This window comes from Cherax quadricarinatus, chromosome 67, assembly GCF_038502225.1.
Source record: "Cherax quadricarinatus isolate ZL_2023a chromosome 67, ASM3850222v1, whole genome shotgun sequence".
NCBI lineage: Eukaryota > Metazoa > Arthropoda > Malacostraca > Decapoda > Parastacidae > Cherax > Cherax quadricarinatus.
The window spans coordinates 13,969,646-13,995,739 of NC_091358.1; the positions used below are offsets into that span (position 1 = coordinate 13,969,646).

At 43.5% G+C, this 26,094-nt stretch overlaps 1 protein-coding gene across 7 annotated transcripts in view; it reads left to right on the plus strand.

Annotated features, from left to right (window-relative positions):
- The window catches only part of LOC128699706 (neuronal PAS domain-containing protein 2-like), a 689,714-nt gene that overhangs the window by 591,465 nt on the left and 72,155 nt on the right, over positions 1 to 26,094 (plus strand). For all 7 annotated transcript variants that reach the window (XR_011393896.1, XR_011393897.1, XR_011393895.1 and 4 more), the window contains exons 7-9: positions 10,385 to 10,592; positions 13,814 to 13,920; positions 21,524 to 21,674. Coding sequence is in view for 4 of the 7 variants with exons in the window: in XM_070099405.1 (XP_069955506.1) it covers positions 10,385 to 10,592; positions 13,814 to 13,920; positions 21,524 to 21,674 (466 nt within the window). In the remaining 3 variants the exon portion in view is untranslated. The remainder of the gene's footprint in view (positions 1 to 10,384; positions 10,593 to 13,813; positions 13,921 to 21,523; positions 21,675 to 26,094) is intronic.

A 26,094-nucleotide genomic window follows, 5' to 3' on the forward strand; every position in this document is an offset into this window, starting at 1 on the left:
AATTATGAGCTAGTCTGGCTTTGAAAACTTAGAAAACTAAAAAGTATTTTAGAATCAGTTTCTTATTGAAGTGTGTTCGCTTATCGCCGATATATGATAGCAGTTATACGAGCAGTAAAGTTTTGGATAGAGAACGTTAGATGGTTTAACTACTTACAATGATAGAGAATTTCAGATGGTTGATATTACTGTGTATTATTTAAAGAATGTATTTGATTTATTTTACAAGGTCATATAGTCTAAAGTTGACACTGAAAGCTACTGAGCGTCAGGTGTCAGTGTATGTTATAGGTGTCAGAATATGTCTGGTGGATATGTACGGAGTTTGGTACCCTTCTTTTGATGTTCCGTGAGGTTGCAAAACTAGAAGTTGAGGAATCTGCTTGGAGCCACGAGAATACATTTGCATATCCCTAAAAGAGGGTCATTACTTCTTCGAGTACCGGAAGCTGGGAGAGGTACAGAGACTGGAACTCGGGTCCAGTTCACTGACGTTGCATCATCGCTAAGAGAATGGTTCTGGACATGGGGAGAAAAAACTGAAATGCACTACCTGTATATTGGAGAATGAAACTTATGACGACGTTTCGATTCAACGTGGGCCATTAATTAGTTATACTGAAAAGCGAAAAGGGAGTCAGTATATATACGAGAGTAGTAGTAGAACGAGAGGTGGTGGTAGTATTGTTCCAATCACGGTATTGTGCCTTTTTATTCTTTAGAGACGAAGATGGTAATATGTCAGCGAGGCGAATACGTCTACTTATGGAGTGTCACCAACATTCAATTAGAGACATAAAATTCTCTTGGTGATCCTCAGACAGGTGCAACACTTGAAGAATTCAAGACAGTTGATCTACTATGTCGTTCAATCTCTCTGGAATCTTAACAGGGTGGAGGAGGAGTGCAATAAAGTCATCATCTTCTCAATTTCAGTGATATAAAATGTTCAGGAGACTCTTTAGAAAGGCTGAGTGATTGTTAGTCTGTTATTGAAATAGACTGCCAGCGAACGCTTAGAATGTGATAGGACTTGAGTACTTTCAAGATAGCGTGAGAGGTAGGATAATGAGGACATTAGTCCCACCTAAGATCTTACTCATGTCACAGTAACTCATCTACCAGCCGATGAAGCATGTATCCGTCATAGTTATATTCGTTGGAGGTAAGACGGAAAATTAGCAGGAATTAATGCTCTAGATGTGTTTGGTTTCGGCTACCAGAATAACGCTGTGGAACTCCAATTCATCGCTCTCACTACGAGAGACAGGTATAGGGGCCCCCAGTGGTAAACTACTTAACGGTAATGAGCACAAGCTTCATAGAAACAGCAGTGTCTTTGCAGACAATGCTGTTTCTCTAGAAGAAACGAGACAGGAAGCTAGTTAGGTAGAGTTGCAGTACCAGCCAAGGTTAAACTGAGACTGGAATGTATTGGATTAATGAAGAAACACATCGAGATGTTAGATAGCTGGCGAGTGGAAAAATCCTCTGACCTTTGTTGATAATTGGGTGACAGACCAGTCAGATGCCCCCGAGCTGCCTCGAGGCGAAATAACATCGCAACAATCAATTCTCTCTAAACCTGATGAAGTCTTGGCATAGGAAGAGTATCTTTATATTGAACTATCGAGGAATCCCATTCCAGTTATTGAAGAAATAGTCAGACTCTGGCTATGCTCTCTATCTTGGACACTGAGGTTCTTAGGAACAGAATAAACAAAGTTACTAGTTGTACACTACCAGAAATTTTGTAGGATTTTAGAGGGTGTTGGGTACTCTTTGAATCAATCCACAGACAAGACCCTGAACAATTTGCAATAAAGTCTCCTTAATGTCTCTCAAGCAAGAACGTGACGAGAATAAAGACACAGAAATCATAGGCTGTTTAGAGACTGTCAGGATTATATTGTTCAGAGTCATCCATGCTGGTGGATGTGCCCCAGTTGACCTCTTATAACCTTAATGATTGTTATCTTTGTGAAAGATGCACTGAATTGGTGCCCTCCTGTTTAGAAATCCACTGGTTCTTCTGGGAGTGGACCCTTTGGTTCCGATGCGGTGTGGGACTCTTGTGTGTGTTCTGGATTCTAAACAGGTGTTATTTATGCGCATTACTAGGATCATTATGTCTGAATTATCTGTATGTTGACCTCGAATAGTGGCCAAAGTATAAGTTTTGCTGGTGGATCTCTTGGGTGGTTAACGAAGGAAAAAATAAAGGCTAATGTGAAAATACGAGTGCTGTGGATAAGAGACTGCCAGAGGTGTAAGAAGTGTCATTCTCTCCCTCGTTACCCTGACATATCAGTAAGTTGTGCAAGTTAACATTATATATAAACTATGTTAGTTTTCGAGTGCTCCATAATATTCGTTTTATTCCAAATTTCAGTTCTTCTCACTGACCAAGTTGTTACCCTTTCGTACCATTTCACAGACCATGCAAATATTCTATATTTTTAATAATAAGAAATATCTTTCCGTACCTGGTTATCCACGCGGAAAACCCTGCTATCAGATTTATCCTTACATGCTCAGTTTCACACCTTCAATTTTAAGTAGTTATACCTCCTTTTGCTTTCTTGTAAAGGGATAATCATTTTATACGATATCTAAGGACTGTATCAGTGATACAGAGTCCATGTGTAACACCAGAGTCGTAGCAGCTGGCATGAGGAAGGTCATGAACTATGTATATTAAGTGTTAGTTCATGGAACTGGGTATCATCGCCCCTGCAAATCGGTCTCAAACTAGGCCTCCTAAAGGTATGGGAAAGAAATATTACAGGAAAAACAAAAGACATTAACGATAATTGTTTAAGTAATGTAAATATAAGTTGGTAAGACTTGCGTGTTTTTTTACACGTTCACGAGGCAACAACAAATCCTCCCCACTAGGTGGCTGCTCTGTCAGTCAACTACCATATTTAGGAAATGTTTTAAATTCTTGAAAAAAATATATTATGAATATTCTTCTGACGAATGATTTAGTAGTGTAACCAAGAATACTAACTCCGAGGAGGCAGTTGCAACTGGAAGTCAGATACAGGAGGGCCCCGCTTATACGGCAGGTTAGGTTCCGGGCTACCGCTGTAAAGCGAGGCCCTCCTTTTATAAAGCACCATAACACTTATACAAGAGAACTCTGTTAATAATGGACTTTTTTTCAGGAACAGTTGAGAATAATTTGAACGCTACAAAAGCAGAGGATCTCTTTTTTTCATAAAAGGCCTGAGCAAAGGTATACAGTCAGACATACGGAGTCCGGATGTTTTGGCCTCTTTGCTCGCCAGAAGTCCTGAACATTGCATAGATGTTCAATCTGGCCATCACTGCTGTACTTCACATTCAACATTTAAAACTTTTGTAATCAATGACAGAAAAAATTGGTTCACATGTGTATACTTGTGACCATCCCACTACCAGCAGAGATCTATCTTAGCTAGACCCTGGGTGACCCTGCCAGCCATTTAAACAAGCAAGAACAATGGTGCTAAAGTTCGACCTGTTGTTTTCATAGTCCAGGTCGTGTTGGGCCAAACATCGGTATGATCATTGTAAATTTTTCAGTGGCCCGACCTATGACTAACCGGCTCTCGTCACTGAGACCAGAGTAGTAAAAACTATCGTGGTTTCGTAAGCAACGATATTCTATAAGTACACAAGGAAATAAGGAAGGACGGGGGTTGATATGTTGCAGATTTTTAACTGTAATCTAGGCACGTCTCTGGAAAGGCAGTCATAGAGTGAATGATAATGAAAGTGTTTCTTCTTTTTTGGGTCACCTTGTCTCGGTGGGACACAGCCAATGTGTTAATAATAATAAAAAAAGAGACAGTCCTCGAGTTAGAGTTCAAGTCCTCGAGTTGGAGTTCAAGTCCTCGAGTTGGAGTTCAAGTCCTCGAGTTGGAGTTCAAGTCCTCGAGTTGGAGTTCAAGTCCTCGAGTTGGAGTTCAAGTCCTCGAGTTGGAGTTCACTCATGGTAGTCTATTAACAGTTAATACCACCTTATTAATACTTCATTCAACTTATTTCCACGTTCTCAGGCAGGTATCTACGCAACATTGCTTCACGGACTACGCAACATTGCTTCACGGACTACGCAACATTGCTTCACGGACTACGCAACATTGCTTCACGGACTACGGCAACACAAGATGCACAATTTTTTAGGTAAAAACAGCACATGTGCTGATGAATTAGACGCTTGTGGAACATCTGGTATCTATTCTGCAGATGTTTCGCCAACCAGTGGCTTTATCAGTGCAATACAGAAGACTAAAGAGGTAGAAGATGGTATAATTAGTCCCTCAGCCTATCAACAGGTGCTCATTACCGTGAGTAACAAGTGTTACTGACGCAGAGACGCTATACACAGTGATGGGGTCAAGTTGTAGCTGGTCTCAGACCTTGATTACTCTGTTATACGTTAGCATAAAGGTCAGAGACCGAATAAATAAATGGTTCTGTCCGCTTAGGTTCTTTGGTTGTTGGTCTGGCACTGAAGGTAGATTTTTTGTCCACAATGAGTCCTATTTGCATATTGCTTAATGTGATAAATGGTTCAGAGAACCGACAAGTTGATAAATAAGACATATGCAACACTTGGGTATCTTTTTTGTGGAAAAGTCTCGCCACACAGTGGCTTCATCAGTCCTATAAAAAGAGGAGTGGTGAAGATCAGGAGGAGTTTGAGGTAATCAGTCCCTCAGTCTGGAGTCGATTTAATCACTCCATCAATCATGAAAAGATTGAGTTATGTAAGTCTAGCATACATAACATACAAATCTTTAACAGTGGTTTTGAGACACAGATGTTATAATCATATAAAAGAATATTAAGTTTATTTAACCTCAGATAACCAGAGTCAAACACTGAATTATTTCTCATCACAAGAGACATTCTTCAGTTATTTCATCAAACGAGGCATTCTTACTTATTACACGGGAAACAAATTTTAATAAAATGGGCAAATTAAAATTGATGTAGTCGAAAAAACATTGTGAACCATCCCTTGAACTACCGTAAAAGTTTGCAGTCGATCGGAAGACGCATTCTCCAGTTACTGCCCAGACTCAAACGATTCCAAGTTTACTCAGAAAAATGACAAATTTGCATAGAACACCGTGTACCTTGTCCCAAGGTTCGTAGGTTCGAGTCTGCATAGAGCACTGTGTACCTTGTCCCAAGGTTCGTAGGTTCGAGTCTCCTTCCACCCGAGATTAATCTGTGAATATTTCGCCTCTTCTGTGAATTCTAAACACAGTAATAATCTATCGTCGGTGGATGCATGCCGGGGATGAGATGAAAAGCTTAAAACCACCTGCCTGAAGGCTGGCTACCTTCAACCACCTGCCTGAAGGCTGGCTACCTTCAACCACCTGCCTGAAGGCTGGCTACCTTCAACCACCTGCCTGAAGGCTGGCTACCTTCAACCACCTGCCTGAAGGCTGGCTACCTTCAACCACCTGCCTGAAGGCTGGCTACCTTCAACCACCTGCCTGAAGGCTGGCTACCTTCAACCACCTGCCTGAAGGCTGGCTACCTTCAACCACCTGCCTGAAGGCTGGCTACCTTCAACCACCTGCCTGAAGGCTGGCTACCTTCAACCACCTGCCTGAAGGCTGGCTACCTTCAACCACCTGCCTGAAGGCTGGCTACCTTCAACCACCTGCCTGAAGGCTGGCTACCTTCAACCACCTGCCTGAAGGCTGGCTACCTTCAACCACCTGCCTGAAGGCTGGCTACCTTCAACCACCTGCCTGAAGGCTGGCTACCTTCAACCACCTGCCTGAAGGCTGGCTACCTTCAACCACCTGCCTGAAGGCTGGCTACCTTCAACCACCTGCCTGAAGGCTGGCTACCTTCAACCACCTGCCTGAAGGCTGGCTACCTTCAACCACCTGCCTGAAGGCTGGCTACCTTCAACCACCTGCCTGAAGGCTGGCTACCTTCAACCACCTGCCTGAAGGCTGGCTACCTTCAACCACCTGCCTGAAGGCTGGCTACCTTCAACCACCTGCCTGAAGGCTGGCTACCTTCAACCACCTGCCTGAAGGCTGGCTACCTTCAACCACCTGCCTGAAGGCTGGCTACCTTCAACCACCTGCCTGAAGGCTGGCTACCTTCAACCACCTGCCTGAAGGCTGGCTACCTTCAACCACCTGCCTGAAGGCTGGCTACCTTCAACCACCTGCCTGAAGGCTGGCTACCTTCAACCACCTGCCTGAAGGCTGGCTACCTTCAACCACCTGCCTGAAGGCTGGCTACCTTCAACCACCTGCCTGAAGGCTGGCTACCTTCAACCACCTGCCTGAAGGCTGGCTACCTTCAACCACCTGCCTGAAGGCTGGCTACCTTCAACCACCTGCCTGAAGGCTGGCTACCTTCAACCACCTGCCTGAAGGCTGGCTACCTTCAACCACCTGCCTGAAGGCTGGCTACCTTCAACCACCTGCCTGAAGGCTGGCTACCTTCAACCACCTGCCTGAAGGCTGCCTACCTTCAACCACCTGCCTGAAGGCTGACTACCTTCAACCACCTGCCTGAAGGCTGACTACCTTCAACCACCTGCCTGAAGGCTGGCTACCTTCAACCACCTGCCTGAAGGCTGGCTACCTTCAACCACCTGCCTGAAGGCTGGCTACCTTCAACCACCTGCCTGAAGGCTGGCTACCTTCAACCACCTGCCTGAAGGCTGGCTACCTTCAACCACCTGCCTGAAGGCTGGCTACCTTCAACCACCTGCCTGAAGGCTGGCTACCTTCAACCACCTGCCTGAAGGCTGGCTACCTTCAACCACCTGCCTGAAGGCTGACTACCTTCAACCACCTGCCTGAAGGCTGACTACCTTCAACCACCTGCCTGAAGGCTGGCTACCTTCAACCACCTGCCTGAAGGCTGACTACCTTCAACCACCTGCCTGAAGGCTGACTACCTTCAACCACCTGCCTGAAGGCTGGCTACCTTCAAGCACCTGCCTGAAGGCTGGCTACCTTCAAGCACCTGCCTGAAGGCTGGCTACCTTCAAGCACCTGCCTGAAGGCTGGCTACCTTCAAGCACCTGCCTGAAGGCTGGCTACCTTCAACCACCTGCCTGAAGGCTGACTACCTTCAACCACCTGCCTGAAGGCTGGCTACCTTCAACCACCTGCCTGAAGGCTGACTACCTTCAACCACCTGCCTGAAGGCTGGCTACCTTCAACCACCTGCCTGAAGGCTGAAGGCTGGCTACCTTCAACCACCTGCCTGAAGGCACTACCTTCAACCACCTGCCTGAAGGCTGGCTACCTTCAACCACCTGCCTGAAGGCTGGCTACCTTCAACCACCTGCCTGAAGGCTGGCTACCTTCAACCACCTGCCTGAAGGCTGGCTACCTTCAACCACCTGCCTGAAGGCTGACTACCTTCAACCACAATGGTACACAAAAGTCTAAACCTTTTGTGTACCATTCTGCTTATATTATGCATCAGTAATTAAAAACTGAAGCCGTAGAGGAGGGTCATACCCAAGTTATTTCATAGAAAGAATATTACACCATTTTAAAAATAAACACGGGAAATTACACGCTCCAATAACAATCTCAACCTCCTCCTTAGTAGGATACACCAGCACTGAAAGTTTGAAGCCTATCTGAAGAAGCTTTAAGTTATTTTTTTGAAAAAAATTCTTGTAATGGTCAACATAAAACTCTATGGAAAAACCTTTCCTTACAGTGCAACGGTGTTAAACACTTGATGATGATTGGATGAAATGTGATCAAGTTATGTATGGAGGAAAATAACTTGCCCAGGCTGGGCCAGTAGGCCTGATGCAGTGTTCATTTATCCTTACGTTCTTAAGGTCCCCCTGACCTGTGTAGAGCCTCTGACGATGTGAAAACTCAGTTTCAGTTTGAAGTGTCCTGACAAGACACGTGAAATCTATAGATGACAATGCCGGTTCGCATTCACTTCTAGGACGAAGTCTGTGTATTTGAAGGTTAACAAGTGAGGCTAAAGTGCACATGTTTGGTTAGTTTTATGAGACGGGACGGCATCACAACACTCAGTTTATCTATTTTATAAGAAATATAAAGTGCCTCCGGAAAACATTGTAGTTATATTTATCACATAATTTGTAAAGATCTACGACAGAAACCATGACTTTGCTGTGAGCAGAGTGTACGACCTGTGGATATTCTTCCTCATTCTGAATGCCTTTTAAACTACAAACCTGTCTAAAGCAACTAGATTTGCTGTATTAACTAAATGTGGGAAGGAAAGGGAATTTAAATTTAAACAAACCCATACATAAACAGAAAATATCTCCCAATTATTTTTCAACTTCAACTCTGTCACTAAAATGAACGAGTTTGTCGAGAAACAAGTCTCACTTTGTACACAGACTGAGGTAAATAAAGACCATTTTTGAATGTCTGTGAAGGACTCGTCATTAAGGGAAACAAATCTGGAGTTTTACGACTCAGTTGCCATGAGTTTTAACCCCACTCGTACAGTGGTTTGCTTGTAATTGTGTTATTACGGTTTCGTGAGTCAAGAAATAGACCTGTTTTATAACCACAGCTTACCTGGAGTGCTACTTAAACAGCTTTTAATGAAGCTTTACAATATCTCCAGGGTCACTGGTGAAGGTGACCTCCAGGGTCACACCAGTGGTTTTATTAGCAACTCGAGAGAATAAAGAACAAAGTCACAATACCGTGACTGGAACAATAAACAAATAGCCCTCACTTTGTAAATAGTCCAAGATGAACCGAAACGTTGTCGTAAGCTCTTGTGTGTGCGGTTATTTGTGTATTGAACTCTACAGAATTGCTATTTCAGTCCCACCAGAGGTATAACCTATTCCCTCTACCCTGACCTTAATCCTCCCGAGTCCACTGGACCTTGTTGATGACCTCGCAGGTAATGCCCTTCCATTAGCAGGTATCCTAGTGGGTCTTGGTATGTGCTTGCTACCTCCTGTGGGCTGTTGTTAAGTCGTGTCCGTCGTTATACCAACATTGGTGGTAACGACTCGTGTATAAATAGTTTGGAGAACCGACAGGATGACGATTTAAACACTTGTGCAACACTTTCGTCAACCAGTACCTTCCTCAGTCTAATACAGAGAAGAATGATTGAAGATCAGGAGTTTGAGGTAATCAGTCCCTCAGCCTGGAGTCGATGTGATCTTCAACCATTCTTCTCTGTACTGGACTGAGGAAGCCACTGGTTGACGGAACGTTTCCACAGGGGGATTACCAACAGACCCCTGGCAGTCTTCAAGCTGGCACTGGACAAGCACCTAAAGTCAGTTCCTGATCAGCCGGGCTGTGGCTCGTACGTTGGTTTGCGTGCAGCCAGCAGCAACAGCCTGGTTGATCAGGCTCTGATCCACCAGGAGGCCTGGTCACAGACCGGGCCGCGGGGGCGTTGACCCCCGGAACTCTCTCCAGGTAAACTCCAGGTAAACAATGATACCCAGTCTAAATCATCAACGACTTGTGTTAATGATGATGGAGGGTTTCGTTGATGCACAACTGTCCATTGAAACCTCAGTGAGGTTTACACTTTTCTCGGGCGCTTGAGTTGGCATATCCAGGTCTTTGAATACATATAGTCTTCCATTCAGAGCTATACCTTGCCTGTGTCCGGACGAATTGAAGACACTAGGGAAGAAAGATCTTCGGGCCATGTTCACTGCAAAGGCATCCAAGTGTTCCTGGAGAGGATGGGGAGAAGAACATTTATCACTACGATTGTAGTCTTGCCTGTTCTTGCAGGTTATATTTCATGGTGTGTATGTAAAGTTCAGGGCCGTTCTGACGTGGAAGGATGTCACCGGCGACTCCTGTATACCTGGCGATGGCTCTGCTCAGGACCTTGTTCAGAGATCCTACCTTCACAGCAGCCCAGCAAGCTTGTAAGCAGTTAATTCAGTCTTCATATTGACTGAGCTACTATGATCACCTCACCTTGGACTTCCACTTCAGTTCAACAGCTGTCTCCTCCGTGTCTTGGGTTCGGGTGGTAGAATTCAAAGTGGGCCCCTAGGGCCCCACCGCAGGAGAAAAAAAAACAGGTTTTGAAATATGAAAGACACCTCTCCGTGTTTGGACCCCTGGGGGCCCACAGATACTGCCATCTTCCAGAACTGTTACATCTCGGTTGCATTCCAGTCATGTGGTGCTGTCACCACAACAGATGAATATAGACTGGCAAGCGACAACAGAAGGCCACATTGTGCTTGAAAAGCATAATACGAGAGACTTAATAGGGGGTGAGATAGGTGAGTATTGTGAATGTGACATATTCCAAGTGGGTGCTCAGGGGCCCTTAGACGGCAAGGCGTTTTTCATGATTGCATGCTGATTATTTGGGTTTTGGGTTTTATTTACAGATCATGATGACGAAGATGAATCAGACGCTGATGGAGACAGCCAGTCTACAAAGGTCTCCTCCAGTAGAATTGGAACGCATATGCTGGTCAGCTTTATAAGAGTGGTAAAAGATCGGCCAATCACTGAGCTTTCTCTGGTAGAGTCTACGCAAGATGAATACATTACGCGGCATGGAATGGACGGGAAAATATTGTACACAGATCACAGGTTTGTGTTATTACTTCCAAGTCATTTAATTGGTTGTAAACAAGGACAAAATAAGTGACCTAAAAAGTTGCATAATTTTGTTTACTCATCTTCTCATGTTCTTGATTGCTAAACTCTTACTCCTTTCCTTGTTTTTTTCCTCTCCTACTCACCTCTGTCACTCAGGATCTGTGTAGAATAGAGGCTATGAATTAGCACTGTTGGAGTTAGTGGTCCCTTGTCCAGTCAGAAATCCAGTCTAGGCCCTGCCGCCTCACCCTAGATTTAACTGACAGTAATGGGTGCGTACCTCTATGCTGCACAGGAGCCAGTGTGCATATGACAGACAGTGGCTTCTCCAAGTTTCTGATGCAGGAGGTAGCCTATCCTTGCACGCAACCCCATTGAACAAGTGCATAAATAACAAAAGGCACAATACCGTGACTGGAACGATACACAAATAACCCGCACATAAAAGAGAGAAGCTTACGACGACGTTTCGGTCCGACTTGGACCATTGGTCCAAGTCGGACCGAAACGTCGTCGTAAGCTTCTCTCTTTTATGTGCGGGTTATTTGTGTAACAAGTGCATACTTGCATGCAAGAGATACTTGCATGCAAGGTGGTGGCTGTGGGAACACCTAAGAATATCTGGGAGTCACGGGCCACGGTCTCGTCTGTAGTGAGCTTTCGCGGTATATATCCGTGTTGAGGGAGGTAACGGGTAATCCACAATATCCATGGGGACAGTCGCTTCGTGGCTCACAGGTCGTAGCGTGACCGCCGCCGCAGCCGCAGCTCAGATCAGGTGGCCGCTTCTTGGTGGGAAAGAAACTGCCTACGGCCTATTAATGTATGGGTAGTGTAATTACTACATTAAGCTAAACGACTAACACTAACTTAGCCTAAATATATGTAGTGTAAGTAGTAATGTTAGTGCATAAAATAGCCTAAGGAGTTACGAGGCTAAGTCTTAAAATGGCGGCACCCCTCCTTAGGCATCGTCTCCCCCCCCCAACTGAGGAAAGGATTTAATGGCCGTCTGGAAAATTCAAGGTATATTTTCCGCATGATTAACGAGTGTGGCCAAATTTTACCTGTACAATGCTAAGTCTTAATATAATGTCTGGCTCTTTATTATCGTTCTTCTTGATGATTATTTCAGATTTCAGAGAAATGGCCAACGAGGAGCTAATTTATTTCCCTCTTCCTACTGATGTCTTTCTTGACATTATTCGCCTTTTGTGTGTGTGTATTGTAACTCGTGTTCCTTCCAAGGTAATTTTTTTTTTGTACACAACTTTGGTACTGCCATGAGCTCTGCTCTATCCCAGCTCTTAATAAGCTTTACATGAAGTTTTTCGAAACAACTCTACTGCCACTATTCTTGTGCGTCCTCCTCTTTGGCTTTACCATATTAATGATGTCTTTGCTTATCGACCACACGAGTCTAGGGTCTTAAAATCCTTTCTTGCTGCCCCTACAATGTTGTTCCATTTATGTTCAAAGCTGAATGGAAATTTTAAGCTTCTACTTCATTTCTTGTACGTTGATGTCCACCCGTCTGAGGCAAGCTTTTCTTCTGTTAGGTAAGTGGACACAGATGCAGTGAATGTGGAATTTAAGTGAGACTTGCGCTCGAGTTTATAAGGTTATCAAAGTTTATTCCTTAGGTAACATTGATGATGGGTTGGTCGAATATTTTTTAGTGGGTTTGGGTTTGACAGTATCCTGCCAAGTATGGACCAGTAGACCTGTTGTAGTGTTCCTCCTTTCTTATGTTATTGTGGCAATGTTTCCCTCTTGGAGAGCGAAATATTGTTCTAATATTCGGAATACTGATGACCTGAGCTGACCTTGGCCTTCCCTTCATCTCTTTGTCATGAGCTGTCTTCACCTTCCCGTTCGTCTGTGTTTCTTCTGTCTAGCCAAGTCTCAGGCTACAGCAGGAGGTGTAGTAGTGACGTGATGATGATGTTGTCAGTCCATCAACCTTGGAGGGACTGACCACCTCAAATACTGTTTCTCCAAGGTTGATAGGCTGATTGCATCAATAGGCCTACGGTAGCACTCTATTCACATGTTCCTTGTGAAAGTTTTGAGTGCCATGCGATGAAAGAAAGGCGAGTTTTGTTGTTTCTTTGAATTACTGTTATCATGTTTCTTTGAATTACTGTTATCATGTTTCTTTGAACCACTGGTCATTATGTTTCTTTGAACCACTCGTCATTATGTTTCTTTGAACCACTGGTCATTATGTTTCTTTGAACCACTGGTCATTATGTTTCTTTGAACCACTGGTCATTATGTTTCTTTGAACCACTGGTCATTATGTTTCTTTGAACCACTGGTCATTATGTTTCTTTGAACCTCTGGTCATTATGTTTCTTTGAACCACTGGTCATTATGTTTCTTTGAACCACTGGTCATTATGTTTCTTTGAACCACTGGTCATTATGTTTCTTTGAACCACTGGTCATTATGTTTCTTTGAACCACTGGTCATTATGTTTCTTTGAACCACTGGTCATTATGTTTCTTTGAACCACTGGTCATTATGTTTCTTTGAACCACTGGTCATTATGTTTCTTTGAACCACTGGTTATTATGTTTCTTTGAACCTCTGGTCATTATGTTTCTTTGAACCTCTGGTCATTATGTTTCTTTGAACCTCTGGTCATTATGTTTCTTTGAACCTCTGGTCATTATGTTTCTTTGAACCTCTGGTCATTATGTTTCTTTGAACCACTGGTCATTATGTTTCTTTGAACCACTGGTCATTATGTTTCTTTGAACCTCTGGTCATTATGTTTCTTTGAACCACTGGTTATTATGTTTCTTTGAACCTCTGGTCATTATGTTTCTTTGAACCACTGGTTATTATGTTTCTTTGAACCACTGGTTATTATGTTTCTTTGAACCTCTGGTCATTATGTTTCTTTGAACCACTGGTCATTATGTTTCTTTGAACCACTGGTTATGTTTCTTTGAACCACTGGTTATTATGTTTCTTTGAACCACTGGTTATTATGTTTCTTTGAACCACTGGTTATTATGTTTCTTTGAACCACTGGTCATTATGTTTCTTTGAACCACTGGTTATTATGTTTCTTTGAACCACTGGTTATTATGTTTCTTTGAACCACTGGTTATTATGTTTCTTTGAACCACTGGTTATGTTTCTTTGAACCACTGGTTATTATGTTTCTTTGAATTACTTTTAATTCTGTCTCTCTCTTACAGAATATCTTTCGTCACTGGTCTGATGCCCACGGAGGTCATAGGAACATCAGCGTTCAACTACATGCATCCAGATGACATGATGTGGTCCGTAGTGGCCCAGAAACTAAGTATGTCGAATCTTTCCAAGTTGTATACCAGTTTATATAGCTATATGGAACAACAAGGCACAATACCGTGACTGGAACAATGCACAAATAACGTGCGCAAAGAGAGGAGCTTATGACGCCGTTTCGGTCCGACTTGGACCATTTACAAAGTCACACTAACACGAAAGGGGTTAGGTTAGGTAAGGTTGGTCAGGAAACAGGACAAGTATTTCCCGACGCGACTCTTCATCATATGATGACCCACAGCTGGAGCTTTTGGTCATCTGACCGACGTCTTCCACTCGAACACAAAAGAGTGAGGGAGCCAGTATATAGAGGCGAGGAGGGAGACGGACGGGACCAAGAGAGGAACAAAAAGTAGTGGTGGTAGTGAAAGTAGTAGTAGTAGAAAGTAGGCAGAGTAGTAGTAGTAGAAAGTAGGCAGAGTAGTAGTAGTAGAAAGTAGGCAGAGTAGTAGTAGTTGTCTATATATACTGGCTCCCGCTCTCTTTCGTGTTAATGTGACTATCTTGGTTTAGAAAGACACGTAAGCAAACACTATAACATATTTATTAGAAAACGTTTCGGTCCTGGGACCTTGATCACTTCTAACATACAGAGGTAGAAAGGCATTATATATATAGGCGGAGAGTGAGGTGTGACACACGTGACCTGAGGAATGTCATAAGAACATGAGAACATAAGAATGGAGGAACACTGTAGAAGGCCTACTGGCCCATGCGAGGCAGGTCCTTATCAAAACAACCTCTGCCTACGATGAGGACGGGTAGACGTTGAAATCATGTGACTCCTGTGCTGTTGGGTTGGTGGTGCTTAAGTATCATGTATGCCAATGTTTTTGAAATTTTGTAGTTCCCAGTGTTGCGTTCTATAGTGTCGGTGACTGCGATTAGTGAGGCTTCTAGGCACCGTCGGCGTCTGAGGTCTGGTTCGGTGAGAACGAGTTGTGCCTCATTCCAGTTCATCAAATGTCCCGTGGAGTCTCTGTGGAGGACACAGGCGTACCTTACATCGTCTCTGTTAGAGGCATTTCGATGCTCATTCAAGCGGACTGTAAGATCTCTGCCTGTCTCGCCTACATATTTCTTGGGACAGAACCCACAGGGGATAGTGTAGACGCCTGCTGTAGAAGTTAGAGGTGTGGGGCTGCGTTTCGTAGTGAGGTCTTTGATAGATGATGTGTTTATGGTGGAAACGTTAATGTTACTCATAGCAAGTGCCCGGCGAGTATTCGTGGCAACATCACCACATGGGAGTAGTATGAACTGCTTAGGGGGCTGTTCCATGGGCGGTTTGTTGAGAATAGCTTGTGCCTTAAGTCTGCAATCTCGGATGAAGAAAGATGGGAACTGAAGACGTGCAAAGGCTTGTGTTATGTAAGTGCATTCTTCTTATAGAAAACAAGGGCTGGAGATGCGAAGAGCTCTCAAGAAGAAGCCAATGAGGACTCCTCTCTTAGTGCGGGTGTCTTGGTGTGAATAAAAGTGTATAAGATCGTCCTTGTTGGTAGGTTTTCTATACACTTTGAAGAGAAGTTTGTCACTGTCGGGAGATCTGCACAGTAGAACGTCGAGGAAAGGAAGTTTGCCATCATTTTCGAGTTCAAGTGTAAACTTTATTGATGGTTCAACTGCATTGATCTTGTTGAGAAGGGCCTGGATATTGAGACGTCTCGGATAGAAAACCAATACATCATCAACGTATCTTAGCCAGGTAACGGTGTTGGGAATGAGGGTGGTGAATTTCTCTGTCTCCAGGTTTTCCATGAAGAGGTTGGCAAGCACAGCACTGAGCGGGCTGCCCATTGCCATCCCAAAGCACTGTTTGTAACAGTTTTCCTGATACTTGAAGAAGTTGAAATTAACACAAAGTTCCACTAGACTGATGAAGTCTAGAAGAGGTAAAGGGAGGTCGTGGTTTTCATTGAGCCTCTGTCTCAGAATGTTGATTGCAGCGTCAGTAGGAACGTTGGTGAAGAGGGCTGTGATATCGAAGGAAGCCACTCCTCGACAACTGACCACATCTAGACACCCTTTCTCTCCTGCTGTTTACGCCTACCTTAGAGAAAGCTCTGATAAACTGCGACATGCTCAGAAGGAGACCTCATTACGTGCCTCTGATTCGTGCTTCACTTCCTACTCCTGACAGAAGAACTGCAGAATATATACTCAGCCAAATTACCACTGCCAACGTCCAACAGAAATTGAAGCTACCTCGAAAACTACAAGACCTGTGCTCCCACAGCAAATGGAGTGAAATGGGACGACCAGAAATCATAAATAACTTATCTTCCTACACACTAACCGTCACCGAGACAGAAGCCCTCAGCCTAGGGCTCAAGTTTACTACCGGCATCAACAAGAAACATAATCTGGTGGATATGGTAACCAAGAACCAACCTTTTGGAGGCTCCGAGTTTCAAAAAGGCTTTGTTCAAGGAATTATCACTGCTGCAGCTACTGAGCCTTCAAGACCGGTCATTCCCAGAAGATACATCCAAGCACTCAGGGACTTGGCCAACAACGATGATATCGTCATTACAACCGCCGTCAAAGGAGGTGGTGTGGCGTTACTCAACACTGTCGGCTACAACAATAAAGTTTTAAATCTTCTCAGCGATGCCAACACATACCAGCCTGTATCAGAATCAGTGCTACTTCAAAGTACCCAGACTTTTCTTCAAAAGGCTCGTAGCATCTTACGAAAATCAGAACGAGGCAAAAAACTACTTAAACTTTTACCAGGTCAACCGAAACCAGTGCGTCTGTATGGCCTTCCTAAGACACACAAACCTGGCATCCCACTACGGCCTATCACTTCGGGCATAGGGAGTGCACCACACAGACTAGCCGGCCACCTTGCCAAATACCTTTCAGCGCTTCTGGGCACCATCAGTCAAGTCCACCTCAAACACTCAGGTGACCTTCTCTCCCGAATTTCCAACCTGAATGTCAAAAACAAAAGCATGGCTTCCTTCGATGTCACAGCCCTCTTTGCCAACGTTCCTACTGACGCTGCAATCAACATTCTGAGACAGAGGCTCACTGAAAACCACGACCTCCCTTTACCTCTTCTAGACTTCATCAGTCTAGTGGAACTTTGTGTTAATTTCAACTTCTTCAAGTATCAGGAAAACTGTTACAAACAGTGCTTTGGGATGGCAATGGGCAGCCCGCTCAGTGCTGTGCTTGCCAACCTCTTCATGGAAAACCTGGAGACAGAGAAATTCACCACCCTCATTCCCAACACCGTTACCTGGCTAAGATACGTTGATGATGTATTGGTTTTCTATCCGAGACGTCTCAATATCCAGGCCCTTCTCAACAAGATCAATGCAGTTGAACCATCAATAAAGTTTACACTTGAACTCGAAAATGATGGCAAACTTCCTTTCCTCGACGTTCTACTGTGCAGATCTCCCGACAGTGACAAACTTCTCTTCAAAGTGTATAGAAAACCTACCAACAAGGACGATCTTATACACTTTTATTCACACCAAGACACCCGCACTAAGAGAGGAGTCCTCATTGGCTTCTTCTTGAGAGCTCTTCGCATCTCCAGACCTTGTTTTCTAGAAGAAGAATGCACTTACATAACACAAGCCTTTGCACGTCTTCAGTTCCCATCTTTCTTCATCCGAGATTGCAGACTTAAGGCACAAGCTATTCTCAACAAACCGCCCATGGAACAGCCCCCTAAGCAGTTCATACTACTCCCATGTGGTGATGTTGCCACGAATACTCGCCGGGCACTTGCTATGAGTAACATTAACGTTTCCACCATAAACACATCATCTATCAAAGACCTCACTACGAAACGCAGCCCCACACCTCTAACTTCTACAGCAGGCGTCTACACTATCCCCTGTGGGTTCTGTCCCAAGAAATATGTAGGCGAGACAGGCAGAGATCTTGCAGTCCGCTTGAATGAGCATCGAAATGCCTCTAACAGAGACGATGTAAGGTACGCATGTGTCCTCCACAGAGACTCCACGGGGCATTTGATGAACTGGAATGAGGCACAACTCGTTCTCACCGAACCAGACCTCAGACGCCGACGGTGCCTAGAAGCCTCACTAATCGCAGTCACCGACATTATAGAACGCAACACTGGAAACTACAAAATTTCAAAAACATTGGCATACATGATACTTAAGCACCACCAACCCAACAGCACAGGAGTCACATGATTTCAACGTCTACCCGTCCTCATCGTAGGCAGAGGTTGTTTTGATAAGGACCTGCCTCGCATGGGCCAGTAGGCCTTCTACAGTGTTCCTCCATTCTTATGTTCTCATGTTCTTATGACATTCCTCAGGTCACGTGCGTCACACCTCACTCTCCGCCTATATATATAATGCCTTTCTACCTCTGTATGTTAGAAGTGATCAAGGTCCCAGGACCGAAACGTTTTCTAATAAATATGTCATAGTGTTTGCTTACGTGTCTTTCTAAACCAACTTGTCGGTGTTGAACATTAAAATGGTATAAAATACCGACAGGTTGTTAGATAGGACACATATGCAACAGTTAGGTATCTTTATTATGAAACGTTTCGCCTACACAGTAGGCTTCTACGTCTCACCTCTTGGCGCTATAAAAAGCTTCATCCTGTCACTTCATCTCCATATTGTTTCATACTATGGAACAATGCTCTTCTCCAGACTGAGGGACTGACCACCTCAAAACTTTAAGGGTGATGGACTGATTACATCGTCTTCAAGTATCTTCTGCTTCTATCAACTTTTCTGTACTTGACTGAAGAAGCCTGCTGTGTGGGCGAAACGTTTCATAATAAAGATACCTAACTGTTGCATATGTGTCTTACCTAACAACTTGTCGGTATTTATTACCAAGGTTTATACCAGTGTGACTATAAATGGTCCAAGTCGGACCGAAACGTCGTCGTAAGCTCCTCTCTATGTGCGGGTTGTGTGTGTATTCTTTGTGTTCTATTTGTCAGGAAATTATAGATTCATCTACCAACTTTTCCTGTTACTCCTTTAGCACGCATTTTGTGCGCTATTACACCATGGTCACACTTGTTGAAGGCTTTTGCAAAGTCTGTGTATTACATCTGCATTCTTTTTGTCCTCTACTGCATCCAGGACCTTGTCATAGTGATCCAGTAGTTGGGACAGGCAGGAGCTGCCTGCTCTAAACCCATGCTGCCCTGGTGTGTGGTGTACAGTGTGTTATATACCTAAGCTCGGTAACCTTAGTTAATGAAGAAACGTTTCGCCACACAGTGGCTTCATCAGTCCATACATAAGAGAAACTTGAAGAACAGGAGGAGAATGAGGTAATCAGTCCCTCAACCTTGAGTCGATGTGGTCAGTCCATCAATCTTGAATAGAATACGGCATATGAGCGGAGAAGCAGCTTATAAACCGTATGGCAGGAGAGGTGCAGCAGTCGTAGGTGGTGAGGGACTGATTACCTCATTCTCCTCCTGTTCTTCAAGTTTCTCCTATGTATGGACTGATGAAGCCACTGTGTGGCGAAACGTTTCCTCAATAAAGATACCCAAGAGTTGCACATGTGTCTAATTTATCAACATGTCGGTTCTCTGAACCATTCATCTACAAACCTGTCAGACACTGCAACTTCTTGGGATCTTAATACTTAGGAATTCTTCGCTTGCCTAATTCTTGGGCGCAACCTACTTCCACATTGAACAAATGTGACACTACCTATGACTGCTACACCTCTCCTGCCATTCGGTTTATAAGCTGCTTCTCCGCTCATCTGCCGTATTCTACTCAAGATTGATGGACTGACCACATCGACTCAAGGTTGAGGGACTGATTACCTCATTCTCCACCTGTTCTTCAAGTTTCTCCTATGTATGGACTGATGAAGCCACTGTGTGGCGAAACGTTTCCTCAATAAAGATACCCAAGAGTTTCACATGTGTCTAATTTAACATGTCGGTTCTTTGAACCATTCATCTACGACCTTAGTTAATGTTTGTATACAGTAGAACTGTTATACAATTACTATTAAAATCGTACGTGACGTAAATGCATGTCAAACAACTACTGTTATAGAATCACCCTTTGCTTAATACTCAATAAGTAAATGCTGGTTTCACTTCAGTATGGTTTGAAAGAAATAATTCAGTATAAATCTAAGTAAATTTCAACACCTGTTTAAGGTAAGTAAACATGTGTTGTTGTCTTCGTGGACTGTAAACACGTAAACATCTCTCTGTGTAAGCAGCCAACAGCGTTTCCCGTGTACGTTCACTGTCAGTAATGTGTTGGACTGGCGCATATGCAATGCTCATTACAAGGCGAAAGTTGTACCCGTATTAATAACAGGAGTGAAGAAAATATTTACTGTGTAGTTGCTAAAGATGATTGTGTAGTTTTTTGAGGACAGCATATATTATAAAAGGCATATGAAGGCAGGCTAAGGCTGCACTCCTGTCTTGCCTTGCAGAGCAGCAAGCAACTCTGGAAAAAACTAAGAAATTTAGACTGACAGCTTCACGCAATATAAAAGTCAAAGAATTAGCGAGACCAATATAGGCAGTGAAGATATTTACATCTAGATGAGAGAGACCCAGATTACCAGTGTAGATACCACGTCAGTAATGAACAAGATGTGCTGGGAGAAGTACAGTACAATCAGATGGTATGAAGAATTACACATGTGCGACATCTGTAGACGTTTTGCCATCTAGTGGCTTTAGGTGAAAGGACACAAGTGCAACTAATGTGACATTTTATTGTGGCAACGTTTCGCTCTCCAGGACCTTTATCAAGTTTGATAAAGTTCCTGGAGAGCGAAACCTTGCCACAATAAAATGTCACATTAGTTGCACTTGTGTCCTTTTACCTAACATATTGTCGGAAATTCTACCAACATTATTACAATCCAGCGGCTTTATCAGTACAAGGACATACTGTGAAGACAGTAGAACTATATACAAAAGATGAGGTAATCAATGGAGTTGTCTTGAATATTATGTATATAGTCTTCAAGACCATGTATATAATCTTGAAGACTATGTATATACAACTTCACGGTTGAGAGACTGATTACCTCATCTTTTGTATATAGTTCTAAAGTCTTCACATTATATCCCTGTATTGATAAAGCCACTGGAGGGCGAAACATCTACAAATAGATACCCAGATGTTGCACATGTGTCTAGTTCATCTTGTCGGTATTACATAACATTCATATACCTCACAGACAGCATGAACACACACAGGTACACATTGAGGGGGGACAGATGACCCAGGGTCACTTCTGCAGTAACATCAACACACGTGAAAATGCCACGCAAATTCTCACAAATATTTCCGAGAGATCCGGCAGCCACATGGCTTAAGAAGCTAGAAACCTTTGATGAGTTTCGAGAGCATTTCTATAGGCTCGTCTGGTGCTTGCTTGGTCAACCAGGCTGTTGCTGCTGATGGCCCGCTGACCAACATATATATCACAGATTGGTTGATCTGACAAAGTAGAGAAAAATCATACAAGTCACAGAATATGCAGAGAAACTGTCACAAAGGCTGCAAACACTGTTCATTTGTATACACACTATGCCAGAGAAACCTCTGTGTATCATCATATATTATTTTCCTTTGCAGTGTTTATCAGTACCTGTGGACAAGGGATAGTGTCTTACAGGCTTAAATGTCGGGATGGATCCCATGTAACACTAAGATCAAGAGGATATCTGGAAGTAAACAAACAAACTGGCCAAGTGGAATCATTTGTTTGCATTAATACTGTTCTGAGGTAAGTCTGCCTTTCCTAAATAATAATAATAATAATTATATAATATATATATATATATATATATATATATATATATATATATATATATATATATATATATATAATATATATATATATATATATATATATATATACATACATACATACATACATACACACACACACACACACACACAGTAAATTTTTGTATTCACTTGGTGATACCACACAAAACAATGCTACAGTGTAGTATACCTTATTACATTAATAAGATGTATTATACTGTATATTTTGCAGTACTATGGTAAACAGTAGAGTTTACTACTTTAATGCAGTTTTATTCAAAATTTCAAAAGCACTATGTACTCGGCAATATTAAAATAAAAGTAATGTCAGTGTGCACACACATTAGAAGTTGTATTTCGTGTTGGAACTCCATGAACCATGTTAGAATAGCTACTAGTCTCTATAACCTCTTATTAACAATATGGAAGAGACGAGTCACTTTTTGGACGAGTTGTCCTTTCGTTTATTTTCTGTGCACATGCGCACACGGACTCTCACTAGCATTTGTTTGAGACCATTAGTCACCTGTTAACGTTTGTTATGAACCCGTCTCATTGTGGAGAACTCACCACTGATGTGGATATTCAGCCTTTCCTTCTCAGGGCAATATAATCAGCATGCATCTCGCTTGGCACATAGTCTGTGTCCTTTTTTTTTTCATATATTCAGTAAAAGAAGCTGAACATATGGTTCATATAAACTAAGGTCCTTTAGGATCCCCGTTGAGGAAAAAAATATAGTATTGTATGGAAGAAATCAAAATAAATGTGTGATTTGTAATATAAAAATACCACAGTAAAAAATGGGAAAAATACCTGAGCATTTTCACGTGCTTACAAACACACACACACACACACACACACACACACACACTCTTCAGAGGAATTAAAAGATTGTATAAGCACATGAAAGTGCTGAGGTGTTTTTCCTATTTTCACTGTGGTATTTGTGTTGTATCTCGGGAGGCTCTTTGTTTCTGCCTTTGTTGTGACTGTGAACATCACTACTTTAGTTAACATTACTTTCATGAAGCAAGACATTCTGCTCAACTCCACCCCAAGAATGCATCGATTGCACAGCAGTTTCATTCTATTATAGAACTTAATGACTGGAGTTTACCTGGGTTGGCTTCACTCTACTTTCCCTCTACCGGCTTCACTTGATTTTGCATAGATCATTTTTCATGTTTTCTGCAGTTGATCGTGATTATAGATAATCAATGCGGGGCCAGGAGCTATGACTCGACCCTTGCAACCACAAATAGGTGAGTACTAGGGGGAAGTGTTAAATTTGTCGAGGCTGTGCAGCACTTGGGTAATGGAAGGCAATCATATTCCATCCAAGAAAGAGGCGGCAGGTCCAGTATTTTGGATCAAAAGCCCCTCACTAACAGGGTACTAATGCACGTTGGAGTCTTCTGCGACAGTTCCCACCTCCTCCAGCACCCTCGTCATGACTTGATTTCTTTGATTTGTTTATCCGACGAACGTGAGTTGTTTTGAAAAGGAACTCTGCCTTCATAGCTCTTCATGTCTCTCACAGTTATTTCTGTCTCTTCATCTCTAGTCGGTCTGCTCGTCCTGCATTATCGTGGAGGAACGCCTCCAGTAACTGCAACCTCAAGCTCTTTCTTTGCATAAATCCCGTGGATTCATTAGGAGGAAATGGGCTCGATGAGCTTCAGAGCTGCATTACTAAGAAGACACGTTGTTTTCTTTGGGAGGAGTGTTGATAGGAAGCAACAGGCATATTTCTCGGCCTGGGACGCTCTCAGCTCTAGCTCTGTGCATCACATAGAAGTTTTAAGTTAGTTTCCCTGGGAATGTAATCCTATTTATTATTATTATTATTATAATCAAAAAGAAGCGCTAAGCCACAAGGGCTATACAGCGCTGCAGGGTAGGGAAGGAAGCAAGGGAATTGGATGGCAGAAGGGAGGGGGGATGATCAGCAGGTTACAGAAAACAGCGGGGCAGGGGATAGTACGGGGGTAGAGGGTAGCAAGAGATACAAGTAGAAAGGGCTGAAAGTATCAGAATTTGTGAAGTAAGTCAGTCGTTGTCAAAAAGTCAATGAGAGAGTCCGGATGAAAGGTGGGTCCATCAGCGAGAAGGGAAGGTAAAGAGAGAGCAGCGGGGCGAAGACGACGACAGAGGTAAATTCTGCGTGCTCGTTGATAAAGTGGGCAGTCCAACAGAATGTGGCTGACTGATAATGGAGCTTGGCAATTCTCACAGAGAGGAGCAAGACGCCTCTCCATGAGATATCCATGAGTAAGACGAGTATGGCCAATGCGAAGACGGGAGAGAGTAGTCTCCCAACCTCGACACTGGTGATAAGAAGACGGCCAGTAACCTATACTCGGTTTAATAGACTGAAGTTTGTTGCCGAGCATAGTAGACCAACGTTGTTGCCAACGGGTGTGAAGGTGGGAAGATATTACAGCAAAATAGTCCGTACATGGAATACCTCTATAAGAAACTGGTAGGTCATGTACTGCTGACCGCGCAGCAGTGTCTGCCTGTTCATTGCCCTGTACGTCAACATGACCAGGGACCCAACAAAAAACAATATCTTTATGCTTAGTAAAGATGCGGCGTAGCCAAAGTTGGATACGGAGGACTAAGGGGTGAGGTGTATCAAATTTTTGTATAGCCTGTAAAGCACTAAGGGAGTCTGAGACAACCACAAATGATGACACAGGCATAGATGCAATACGGATAAGTGCTGTAAGGATGGCATATAATTCAGCAGTAAAAATACTAGCTGAAGATAGTAAATGCCCTTGTACGACGCTGTCCGGAAACACTGCTGCGAATCCTACGCCGTCAGAAGACTTAGAGCCATCTGTGTACACAGCAATGGCATGAGAATGAGAGTGAAAGTGGTCAAGAAAAAGAGAGCGGGAAGCGACCGTAGACAGTTGGGCTTTCGAGCAAGGGAGGGAGAAAGAACAGACTCGAACAGCTGGAACTTCCCAGGGGGGTAGGGAAAAGTGAGATGCTACATGTACATAGAAAGGTGGTAGTTGAAGAGAAGACAAGAGCGAATAAAGGCGAAGAGAGAAGGGACGGAGTAAGCAGGGGCGGCGAACAAATAAAGAATGTCTACTAATATCAGTGACCATTCTATAAATGGAAGGATTGCGGAGATCATGAGAGCGTACATAGTAGCGCAGGCAATGGGCATCACGGCGATCGGATAAGGATGGAACGTTCGCTTCTGCATAGAGGCTTTCGACAGGGGAAGAGCGAAAAGCACCAAGGCATAAACGTAATCCTTGGTGATGAATGGGGTTAAGGCTAGAGAGAGTAGCAGGAGATGCCGCTGAATAGATCTGGTCACCATAATCAAGTTTCGATAAAATAAGGGTGGAATGTAGGTGAAGGAGGGTTCGACGATCAGCTCCCCACGAAAGATGAGCAAGGGTTTTAAGAAGGTTCAGCCGGCTGTGACAAGTTGCCTTCAGAGAGGTAATGTGAGGTTTCCAGGATAACCTACGATCAAAGAGGAGGCCCAGAAACTTGACTGTATCACGTTCAGGGATACGTGAGCCATAGAGGTACAAAGGATGATTAGAGATGACAGAGCGTCTAGTGAAAGTGATTTGGTGGGTTTTAGTGCTGGAAAATTTAAACCCATGTGTGGTGGCCCAATTGGAAACACGGTCGACTGCATGCTGGAGAGAAACTGTAAGGAGGTGACAGTCAGCGCCTGCACAGGCAATAGCGAAGTCATCAACATAGAGTGATGACCAAATATTTGATGGAAGACTAGAGGCCAAATCATTAATAGCAAGGAGAAAAAGTGTTGTGCTCAGAACACATCCCTGGGGGACACCTTCAGCTTGGATAAAGTCCGGGGAGAGCACATTATTAACCCGAACACGGAAATGCCTGTCAGTTAAAAAGTTCTTAAGGAAGGATGGTAGATTGCCTCGAAGGCCTAAGGAGTGGGCTTGGGCTAAAATATTATACCTCCAAGTTGTGTCATATGCCTTCTCAAGGTCAAAAAATATGGCAATAACTGAGTGGTTATTCGCAAAGGCATTACGAACATACGTATCCAAGCGCAGTAAGGGGTCTATGGTAGAACGTCCCTTACGAAAGCCATATTGACGAGTGGAGAGACTGTTGTGTGTCTCTAAATACCACACTAAACGTCTATTTACTAGACGTTCCATTACTTTGCAAACTGCACTGGTAAGAGCAATGGGACGATAGTGGGAGGTTTCATGTCCCGTAGTGCCTGGTTTGCGGAAAGGGAGAACAATGGCAGATTTCCACAGCTGTGGAAGAACTCCTTGTGACCAAATAAGATTGTAAAGGCGTAATAGGACTGCAAGGGCTGACTGATGTAAATGTTGTAGCATACG